A 12291-nucleotide genomic window follows, 5' to 3' on the forward strand; every position below is an offset into this window, starting at 1 on the left:
CTGATTTTTCTGGCATTTCCTGAATTAGACATGGTCTAGAGGGGCGGGGTAAAAATCCAATCAATCAATCAATCAATCAATCAATCAATCAATCAATCAATCAATCAATCAATCAATCAATCAATCAATCAACCAATCAACCAACCAACCAACCAACCAACCAACCAACCAACCAACCAATCAATAGCTTTTGCTTTTAAAAGTACACCAAAGTAGGTGTGTCCAGATTCAGGTAGCCCCTCTGCCTTTCATGCTCATTTTCAAAAATCAAGAACTCCCAGATGGCATTTTCAAACAACCAAGTTCCCATCACCAGAGCCAGATTTATCCATTTGCAGCCTTGTTCTGTGCCCACAGCCAATAGTAAGAGAAAGGAAATTGTGCAAGAAGAAGCGGGTGATGGAGATTAGCATCCCCACACTCCTCATCTTGTTAAGCTGTACTTACGTGTTGTGGAGCACACACCATCCGCAGTGGGGGTCCCCAGAGCCCAGGCATTCACTGCAGCTTTTGTACTGACCGCAGGATTCCACTGGTACCCGAGTGACCTGTGGAGAGCAAGAGAAGAAGGAATGTGAAGGTTGTTGTTTTTTTAATGTGATTTCAGAGAATATTGTATTGTGTTTGTTCAAAATCTATTCACATACTTCCCAACAAAGTAACTGAGAGCAGGAGCTGTTCCTCCATCAAGGGCAAAGCAACCAAAATTAAGGAAGGAGGAGGAGGAGGAGGAGAAAAAGGAGGAGGAGAAGCAGAAGGAAGAGGAGGAGAAGGAGGAGAGGAAGAAGGAGAAGGAGGAAGAGGAGGAGAAGCAGAAGGAGTAGTAGTAGGAGAAGCAGAAGAAGGAGAAGGAGGAGGAGAAGCAGACGAAGGAGGAGGAAAGGGAGGAGGAGGAGAAGGAGGAGAAGCAGAAGAAGGAGAAGGAGGAGGAGAAGTAGAAGCAGAAGGAGGAGGAGGAAGAGAAAGAGGAGGAAAAGGAGAAGAGGAGGAGAAGGAGAAGGAGGAGGAGGAAGAGAAAGAGGAGGAGAAGGAGAAGAAGAAGAAGAAGAGGAGGAAGAAGAAGGAGGAGGAGAAGCGCCTTTGACTGCAGAGCTGGAAGGGACCCGATGGATCATCAAGTCCAGCCTCTCTCAAAAAGGCCTAGTGGGGAACTGAACTCCCAACCAAAGTGACCTAAGCTACTGAGCTATCCAGCTCCTACAGTGTAAGTATCAGAGGGACTGAGGCCATAGGAGGTCTACTGTCAATGAGCTCATCTGGAAGGCTCTGAGGCTGAACTAGACCAAGTTGCAACCAAGCTTCCCTCAACTTTTCTAAAAAGTTTTCAACATTCGGTAGAAAGGTATCTCCAAGTATCCACTTTTGTTCTGAAGCATGCAGCTTTTTCAAATGTATTTGAGCATAGTCCATTGAGCTGAGAAGTAGATTACAAAATTCGGAAATGGAGCAAATAATGCCATCCCAAAATGCCTATTAGGTGCAGATTAACTCAACTCATGTCAGAATTCTCCACAATCCAAACCCTCGTAAAATATTTTCCTGACATTGAAATATTTGCATGCCAGTTAGAAGTTGGAAGTTCGATTCCCTCCTTTGAGTAGAGCCAGTCTATGTAGCCTTGGGCAAGCTGCACAGCCCCGGGGCGCCCCCGGAAGAAGAGAAGGGGAAACCACTTCTGCATATTCTCTCCCTGATAACCAGGAAAAGAGTTACCATGAGTCAGAATTGACTTTGATGGGATATGACTCTGATTTTTATTCTTAATCTATCAACCATGTTTAAATGATTTTCCATCCTTTTAACCTCCACCTCCCCCATTACTATGGGTATATTAGAAACAATTCCTGCATCCCAGCTTCTAAATCACCCCTTTGGTGCTATTTTTCCATCTAATATGCCGTGATGATCAATGAGCTTCCTTTGATCCACTGAGACATGTCCACCACACACCGACTCTCCCAGCAATGACTTATGGAAAAATCAGCTTTCTCAGCTTCAAGGTAAGGCCTCCCCTCTGATTTCCCCGAGGTGCCACACGGAGAAGAAAAGTAAATAAAGCCACCTTGGCGTCAAGGTTATGTGGAAGACCCTGTGCCCCTCACAGCACTTGGATGCTTGTTAAGAGTGTAATTACACTCATAAAAAAGGAGCTCCAGTGGATTTAGAGGAATTCCTGCAGTTGTCTGTCTACACAGATGTTTCCAATCCTCATAAAACTGAGTTTCCTTTTTTTTGATGTCCAATGGAAAATAAACAAGAGAGTAATTTTATAGTCGGTAGAATGGTTGCAGTTCCTCTGAAGTCAATGAACCGAATGAGATGCATTCACACAGTCCTGTATGGGAAAAGCATCCATAATGAACTCTTCTTGATTTATAGAGCCTGCAGATTGGTGATTTTGGCCTATAATTTAGACCAGAATACCCCAGGGAGCTATTTCTTCACATAACATTTTCTCACTTGGGATAACACCAAAGGGCACAACAAGGGTTACCTCCTCCATCACCCTTCAAACATAGCATGTATCTTACATGGGAAGCCACCCAGTACAGGGGGCATTTCTCAAATTCTCGCCCATCTCTCCATTCTCTTCGACTTTTGACAACGTGATAGGACAAACCTAAGACAACGTAAGAACAAAAGGAAGCTAGCTCTCTATCAAGAGCTGCCCTTTGTGGGTGTTGGTGATTCCCAGTTTCATGGAGACAATGGATCCATTCAGAGTTAAATCTGAAGTTCACATGAGCTATCCAGGGTGCTGAACCTTACTCCAAAATTACACCAACTTAGGCACCTTCCTTAAAGTTTTGCCTAAAGCCCAGAGGGGATTCACTACTCCTCCAAATCAAAGTCATGCAGACTTCACTAACCTGCCGATACTTTAAGTCAAGAATGGGCAAAGGGTCGCCGGATGGCCAGATGTGGCTTCTCATTGCCCACTGTCTGACCCACTATCATTCTCCATGGACCCTACTGTTGTTATGTTCCATCAAGTCACTTCTGAATGAACAATCTCCAAAACCGCAGGCTTCCATTGCCCTGCTCAGCTCTTGTAAACACAAGTCCACAGCTTTCTTTAAGGAGTTAATCCATCTTGTATTCGGTCTTCCTCATTTCCTGCCACCTTCTTCCTTTCCCAGCATCATTGTCTTCTTCAGAGAATCCTGCCCAATACAAATTTAATTTTTTTAAAAAAAACTTTTAATCTTCATATTTTTGCCTCAATCTCTTTTCCATCTAGCGAGGTCTTAAGAATTCATTGTGACTTACAGTCACTTCCATTTTTCAAAAGTTACCCCTGTCAACGCCCAGGGGTCTCAGGCAGGCTAGTGGAGCTACAAGCATAGCAAAATGGTCCCAATGCCTGCTAGAGGGAACACAGGATTGTTTATTTAAAAAAAAAAAGAGGAAAAAGCAGGTGGTGTCAAGGGGAGACACCAAGAGGTCTTGAAGTGGACTATTTTTAGCCCAGACTTTTCGATGTTGCTCGACCCTGATAGAAGATCATCCATGTGGTCTTCATGAATCTTCTTCATCAGAAATATGGTAAAGGTAAAGGTTCCCCTTGACATTTAGTCCAGTCATGTCCTACTCTAGGAGGCAGTGCTCATCCCCGTCCCCAAGCCGTAGAGCCAGCGTTTGTCCATAGACTTTTTCCATGGTCATGTGGCCAGCGCATTTAGACACGGAATGCCGTTTACCTTCCCACCGTGGTGGTACCTATTTATCTACTCGCAATTTTACATGCTTTCGAACAGCTAGGTTGACAGGAGCTGGGACAAGCGATGGAAGCTCACTCCATTGTGTCGATTTGATCTTACGACTGCTTGGTCTTCTGACCTTGCAGCACAGAGGCTTCTGCGGTTTAACCCGCAGTGCCACCACATCCCTTCTTCAGAAATATGAGGAGCATCCAAAAAAGGAAGCTCCTCCCCACAAACAGTTCATTCAACACCAACACCACTGTCGTTCAGGTACCTGACAAAAACATTCTTCTTTAACCTGGGCTTTTACACAGCTTTTACTGGGAATTTTAGTCTGTTCTAATGTTTTATCTGACGTTTCCTTGTTTCGTGGTGGTCGTGAGATTTGTTTTGTGTTTTCAATTGCCATGAAATTTGGTATGACAAATAGTGGTTTGAGATTTGCAAAAGTCTGACGCATAACAAGAAGATGCTTGGCATGGTTTTATGAGTGGAACCTGGATCTTTGAGCACCCAGATATACAGATATCCTGGCTGTAAATAAGGGAACTGGGATTTCAGCTAGCATGATTCACAGAGGTTAATAGATGTTCCTTTCATATATTCATCTTGTTGCTTATCAAAGACATTTACACCCATTTTTCATCACAACTTCCCATGCTGACAGGTCACAGAGATTTGTGTCCCATGGACAAATGCTTCTTCTTAACACTTGTGACCACCTGGTTTGAGCAAACGGCCACAATTCCTCTCATCTCCATTTTGAAAAAGAATGAATAATGTTCCCCTACTCACTCACTCTTGGCTTATTCATCCCATTTAATTCAATCTTCATACTTTTCCCTACCCAGTCATCTTTCTTCTTCCACGAAGACTTTCTCCTCTTCCAAAATGACATATAATCAAAGTAATGAATAAGAATGCCCAAAGCCTAGTGGGTGGCTAAAAGCAGCTAAGAATAACATATCTAAACTCGGTTAATGAAAGTATTAGGGAAGATAAGTTCTGCTTTACCTGGATTTTCTTGTTCCTAACCTTCCCACTCTTGACTTGAGATTCTTATAACTCACCGTCCTCACATCAGTGCTAGACCATCTCCCCATATTTAAATTCAATTCTTTAAAAAACCCTCTGGTTTATGAATGTAGGATACTGTGTTTCCATACTCACCATTCAAAAAACCAGGAAATGGCCCAAAATTAGAGATGGGGTTAGGACCTTCCAATCACTCTGGAGCTCCTGATCAACTATCCACTCCTGGCAGGAGGAGGGAAGACGTGTCTCCCCACCAGGCTGACAAGTGGATAGCCAACCACGAACTCTGGAATGATTGGAAAGGAGAGCAGAGCCAGTGGCAGATGGGTGAGCAGACAGTCCGGTCCCAGGGGGCCGAACCCTCATCACGTCCACCTGTGTGGAGGTACAGTGGTGCCCCGCATAGCGATGATAATCCGTTCCAAAAAAATCGATGCTATACGGATTTGTCGCTATGTGGGGCAAAAAAGCCCATAGGAATGATTTACAACACGTTTAATGTGTTCCTATGGGCAAAAAACTCACCGTTATGCGAAGATCCTCCATATGGCCACCATTTTCACTGCCCGGTAAGCGAGGAAAGGGCGCAAAAACACAGCGGGGTGGCCATTTTTTTACCCGGTGGCCATTTTGGAACCGCCAATCATCTTTTAGAAAAAACATCGCAATGCGAAAATCGGTAAGCAAAACAGCTTACCGACCATCGCAAAGTGATGTTTTACCATTAAAAACATCATTATGCGATCACTTTTGCGATCGCAAAAAACATCGCTATGCGGATTCGTCGTTAAACGAATCGCTCGTTATGCGGGGCACCACTGTATTCATATTTGTATACGAATACCCCCATCTCTACTGGAGACTGCTGCAAAATATAATGCCCACATGGCCAGTAGGAAAAAAGGATGCCAAATTTTACATAGCAAAGGGCAACCCGAATGTTGACAACACCCATGGCAGCAGTCAAGATGGTCTACAGGATGCCCTCTTGTGCTTATTAACATTCACAACATGACACCACGCAAGGGAAAATCCCAGACGCTGACTCCTTTTTTTAATCAGTTAATCACTTCTTACCCAAACACAAAGCAAATTTATGGGTTGTGTTTCAACAGTAGTAAGCAAAAGATGATATCCATAGACCATCTTCACTGCAGCCTAGCATCAATAATGGACTGGATAAGGGCCAATAAACTGAAACTGAATCCATGAATCCATATAAGATGGAGATCCTACTATGCTGAGGATTGTCAGACTAGCTAGAGGGAAATTTAGCTGGCCTCAACAGGTTACGTTGACCCTGAAAGATCAGGTTTGCAGTGTGGGTGTACTCTTGGACTCAACTCTCTCTAGGGAAGCATAAATATCTGCAGCAGTCAACAGTGGCTTTCATCAACTCTGGTTGACTGACCAGTTGCAACTCTGAACAAGAAATGCCTAATGACAGTGGTCCGTGTGTAGTCATGTATAGACTACTGCAATGCCCTCTACAGAGGGCTGCCCTTGAAGTCAGTATGGAAACTTCAGCAAGTCGAAAATGTGACTTCCAGACTGATTATAGGCACCAGCAGATATGAACACATATCCCCAGTTTTGATGTGGCTTTAATGGCTCCCTGTTAGTTTCCGTGCCCAGTTCAAGATTCTAGTCCTGACCTATAGAGTCCTTAACAATTTAGGATGTTGATGCTTGTTGGAACATTTCTCCCACAAAACAGCTACCCAACCCAACCACTCCTCGCAGACCTTGATGTTAAAATTGTGACACTCAAGGAGGCCAAAGAGCTAACAACAGGAACTACGTTCTCTTCACCATGGGCCCTTCCCTCTGGAACAAGCTCCCCATAGACATTTGTCAAATGCTGTCCCTCCCAGTTTTTAGGAAATCAATAAAAAGAGAATTATATAAACTTGCCTTTTATTAGTGCTTTTAACCATTGACCTGAGATGCCCAAATTGCTTTTAAAGTTGTTGATTCTATTTAAATGCAGCTTTTTAGCTAGTGACAATGTTTTTATTGTTGATTTTAATGACGATTGATGTGTTGTGATTACTGCCCCAGAGTGTTCATGCTCATGGAGTGGTACGGAAGTTACCATATATATTGTTCTGCCACGTCAGCAGAACCAGGCTGTTCTTCCCTTGATGCATGGGAGCATCACCCTGATGAAGCCCCCATGAATCTCATCAAAGCTAAATTTCCAAACTGCAATGAGTGGCATATTGCAGATGGATACACCTTTGCCTTACCGGCAGTTTCCAAGAAATGTCATGGGATACGAACTACGTGCTGACAGAGGAGGATTTATGGTGATGATGTCTCGAAAAAATAACTTCTTGGAGGACCAAGGTTTGTAATTGGAAGATGCTACTTGTTATTATTTTTTAATACTGCAAGAAAAAGGCAAGAGCCAGAAGTAGGAGTAACTCTGGAATCCAGTTTCTACCTTGAGGTTTCTGGGGTCTAACCTGGCCGTTACTGCATGCTGTATCTACAATGTGGACAGAATCTGTACCCCAGAATCCTTATTGGTTGACAGCCATTGATGCATCCAAAAAACCCAAATAAAAATGGGGAGCGCCACACAACCGTGTGCAAAGAAAACAGAACAATGGCATGGGCAGGTCATGCAGATTTGAAAGACCAGAGCTTAGAAACATGACATTTTCTGGATTATAGCTCCCAGATTTCCCAAGGTTTGGGACTGGTATATCAAAATAATACTCTTTCCAAGCAATGGAAAAGAGAATATGAAAGCAGATTTCAGACTTTCCACATTATCTATCTATCTATCTATCTATCTATCTATCTATCTATCTATCTATCTATCTATCTATCTATCTATCTATCTATCTATCTATCTATCTATCTATCTATCTATCTATCTATCTATCTATCTATCTATCTATCTATCTATCTATCTATCTGTGCCTGGTGGGTGATTGCCCACAGCCCAGAGACCTTCGGGTAGAGTGGGTGGCATATAAGTTAAATAAATAAATAAATCTATACTCCCCATCTGGACAGAGGCCACTTTGGGTAGTTTAAATCAATAAAAAATAACCATAATAACAGCAACACACAAAGATGACAAACGAAAAATTAAAACGACAACAAAATTGACAGGGAATATAAATAAAATTAAAAAGCATTAAGAGGTAGGCGGCAGTTAAAACAAGTGAATAGCTGGTAGACTGAGCAGTCTCCTCAAGCCAGCGAGAATAGCAGAGTTTTTTATGTTCTCTTGAAAATCGCCAGGGGATTGCAGACGGCAATTCATTCCAGAGCCGAGGAGCGCCTGGTGAAAAGTCCTAGTCCCTTGTTCTCTCCCTCCTGGCCTCCCTCAGGGTTAGCATCCTCAGCTGTCTTGTCTGTGAAATAGGCAGTACTGGTCGGAAGTAGGTGTTCTGCCGCGTACTGAGGTCCCGAATCTCTAGCCAGAATTATACAAGGTAATACACCAAGTTGCATGAAAATGTACGGTTCTCACTCCCGTCTTTCGTACCATCCATTTAACCTTCTAAGCAACATCCTGGGCTTAGGCTATAGTGGCCTTATGGACTGCAAAGATTCCAGGCCATATTTCCTGTGGGCAGGAGTTCATGTAGTGCCGGTATATCTCAGGAGGCAGGACTGCCTGAGGCCGAGAGTCTGACTCCCCAATGTGTCTCCTGAGAGAGAAATCATCTGGAGCGTATGTGGCGGACAGGCTGCATCAGGCCTGCCATCAGGGTGGCCTTGGGTGAGCTGCATGATGTTCTTGAGCACCACCAGAAGGAGGCGCTGGCCAGTCACCTCTAAACATACACCCAGAGAGAACCCCAACAGGGTCAACCAACGTTGGAACGGAGTGGGTGGCTTTTGGGGAAATCCAGACACAGAAGATTGGCCTCCTCACCCACTGAAGTTCCCACCATGGTCCTGCACCCTAACCCATGATTCATTTTATTTTGCGTTTATAGGTTAGATTTTATATCCCATCATTCCGCCCCCCTGTGAGCTCGTGGTGACACAAATGGGACCCATCTCCTTCCTTCTCACTTTATTCTTACAACAAGTACATCCGGAGAAAGGGAGAACAAACGAACAAAGTCACTCTGTGGGTTTCACGGCTGAGGGAGGATTTGAACCGTATTCTTCCACATCACAACCTCACACTCCAAAAACATACTGGCGCTCTCCTATCTTCAAGGCCCCTACTAAAAGAAGTAACGGTCAAGCGCAAGACTGTTGGGGTCCCACTTACAAGAGACCGTACTGCATTCAAGCGATACTCGTGAAGCCAAATTGTGCATCTCGGAAGACAGGATTACACGTGCAGAGCTGTTTCATGATACTGTGTCTTCACTTGCCAGCACACTGGACCCTCTCCATGCTCACTTCCAGCAGCTTGGCAGGGAGATTAATTAAAAGCGTACCACGCTGATTGGAAACTCCAGCTTTTCGTCTCAGGCCTGCTAATTATGAAAAGAGAGAACCTACCAAAAACAAAAACAAAACAAAAACACCCAACAACAGCAGAGTTGTGAGTGAAAAGCCACACCACCTAAGGGCCATCAGCTCAAGAGAAAGCAGTGGTAAGCAAAGACAACCCATCAGAGCTTGAGTATGAAGATCTCACCCTCCCCATTTTCCCCTGCGCCTACTCACTCGGCTTGTAGAAAGCAAATCTGCAATTAATTCTGCTCAGCACAACGAATCTAAAGTTTGGACATCGGCCTCTGCCCTCTGGGAGCAGTCAGCCTTTTCAGGCTGCCCGAAGACTGGAGAAAAGGAAAAACATTTCCTGTCAGTGAGAATTCTCCAGTCTTGGCAATTGTTATGGAGCGATCATATTCTCTCTCTCTCTCTCTCTCTCTCTCTCTCTCTCTTTTTCAACAAAGCAGGTCTCCATCATTAAAAAAAAGACAAGAGGTTGAACTGAACAAGTGCATGTCAGTAACTACCTGTTTCTGCCGGAGTCTATGGGCCCTGCTGGTGTAGAAACACCGAAATGTAGTAACTTCAATTCACAGCAACACAAATATGTTTACATATATAGGATCCAAACCCAGGTCTTTAAGACCTAAGAAGTTAATGTCCAGGACCAGAAATGGTGAATCATAGAGTAATTGGGTTGGAAGACATCTCCAAGGCCATTGAGTCCAACCCCATACTCAAGGCAGGAATCCAAGTCAAAGCGGTTCAGAGAGATGGTTGTCCAATTTTGTTCCGAATACCTCCAGTGTTGGAGCGCCCGCCACCACCTGAGGACATGGGTTTCATTGTTATACTGCTTTAACAATGAAGAGATTTTTTTCTCCTGATATTCAGCCTACATCTGGCTTCCTGAAGTTTGAGCCCATTGTTGTGTGCCCTGCACCCTGAAGGGATTGGGAACAAATCCTGCCCCTCCTCTGTATTTGAAAATATTTGAAAAGTGCTATCAAATCTCCCATCAGCCTTCTTTTCTCAAGGCTAAATATGTTCAGTTCCATCAGTCTTTCCTCATAGGGATTTGGCTTCCAGCCCCCTGGTCCTCCTTGTTCTTCTCCTCCGAACTTCCTCCAGTTTGTTGGCACCCTTCTTCAAGTGTGGTGTCCAGAACTGGACCCAGTACTCTACAAGGCCTAGGTAAAAGGTTCCCCTTGACATTTAGTCCAGTTGTGTCCGACTCTAGGGCACAGTGCTCATCCCTGTTTCCAAGCCATAGAGCCAGCGTTTGTCCGAAGACAGTTTCCGTGGTCACGTGGCCAGCGTAACTAGACACGGAACGCCGTGACCTTCCCACCGAGGTGGTCCCTATCTATCTACTTGCATTTTTACATGCTTTCAAACTGCTAGGTTGGCAGGAGCTTGGACAAGCGATGGGAGCTCGCTCCGTCGTGTGGATTCGATATTATGATGGCTGGTCTTCTGACCTTGCAGCCTAGAGGCTTCTGTGGTTTAACCCGCTGTGTCACCGCGTCCCTAGATGAGGTCTAACCAATGCCAAATAAAGGGGGGAGTAGCGCTTCACAAGACTTGGATCCTAGACTTCTGTTCATGCATTCTAAAATAGCATTGGCCTGTTTTTCGACCCGCACAACACTGTGACGTGGCAGCAAAAGTCTTACCAATTTATTTTATTTATTTATTTAAAATATTTTTAATCCACCTTTCTCCTTAAAAAGGACTCAGGGAGGTTGACATCATCAAAAGACAGTATTTAAAGTATGCAAATATGAAAAAGGATCAAATGCCACACTAAAATGTAACACCAAAAAACATATTCAAAGCAGTAAGGCATAATCATCCATTTAAAAACCCTACTCTGGCAGCCTGATGGAAAGTTTGCCTAAAGACAAAAGAGTTTTGCCTGCTTGCAGAAGGAGAGCAAAGACGGGGCCAGGCTGGCGTCCAGTGGGAGGGAGTTCCAGAGTCTCTGGGAGCAGCCCCAGAGAAGGGTTTCTCCCTTGTCCCCACTAAATCCATCTATGGGGGTGGTGGGACCAAGAGAATGGTCTCCCCCGAAGATCTTAGCCCTTGGGCAGGCTCATAAAGGGTATATTTAAGCATAACTTATTCAAAATCCAGAAAGTGAAGGCCTGAAAATTTTGTTCATTCTCCTATAAAAAAAAATAAACTGAAATAACATTTTCACCCAAAAAGATGATTAGGGCATTTAGTAGCACAACTTCTAAAGCACTATAAGTATGACTCAGTCCATCTCTCCTCGGGGCCGGATCATACTTCCAAGAAGGCTGGCAAATGTTGTGTTACAGCTTGCTGATTTCCAGACTTGGGGGGGAGAGACTTAAGACCGCTTTCTTGGCTTAGGGGCTTTCTTACACCCCACTTCCCCCAGTCTTGTCAAAACTCTCAGCAGAATGACCATCACAAGATGAATCCCTGCCCAGTTCGGGCTGCATATAATTGGATATTAATGAAGGAGCAGAGTTTACTCAGTCGGACGAGCTAGGTTAATTTCAATGCACCAAAAGTAGCCCATTCGCCCTTCCGAAAAGTCAACCGGCGCATCTCTGAGATCACAAACCTGGAGCTGGGCGTAGTTCCATCGGAGGCAAGCACTGCTATCTTTTGAGATTCAGGCAAGGCCCTGAAAAGCTGCGGCAGGATTATAAGAGAGCCTGATTTCCGTTCAAAAGAGTCTTCAATGAAGCATTCATGATAAGAACAGTTTATTAAACGGAGTGAGACAAAAGCCACTAATGGGATCCTCGGATGAACCCATCTCCTCTGCCGAGCAGAGATCTGGATACAAACATCATCCAAAGAAGAGAAAGCCACAGAGGATGTTTGCATGTTATGGGTTTTGTTCTTTTGCAAGACTGCCACAACAAAACACCACAATTTACTGGATCTCAAGTTTACGGGATCTATGGAATACAAATCTTACCTTGGTTTATTCTTGCTTGATAAATGATCAACACACACACACACACATTTGCTGAGCCACGACACAGAGATATTTTTTAAAATATTCTATTTTTATCTTGCTACTCTCTGAGAGATTCTACATATTTCTATAATATAAGCAAAATGGAACACTGTTAGTAACCACAGTTTTCGT

General features: G+C 44.0%; 1 protein-coding gene across 1 annotated transcript in view; it reads right to left on the reverse strand.

The window, feature by feature from the left end:
• The window catches only part of PLXNA4 (plexin A4), a 635072-nt gene that overhangs the window by 214389 nt on the left and 408392 nt on the right, over window positions 1-12291 (reverse strand). Inside the window, exon 5 of the mRNA XM_073002484.2 lies at window positions 448-548. Within this exon, the coding sequence (XP_072858585.2) occupies window positions 448-548 (101 nt within the window). The remainder of the gene's footprint in view (window positions 1-447; window positions 549-12291) is intronic.

This window comes from Pogona vitticeps, chromosome 5, assembly GCF_051106095.1.
Source record: "Pogona vitticeps strain Pit_001003342236 chromosome 5, PviZW2.1, whole genome shotgun sequence".
NCBI lineage: Eukaryota > Metazoa > Chordata > Lepidosauria > Squamata > Agamidae > Pogona > Pogona vitticeps.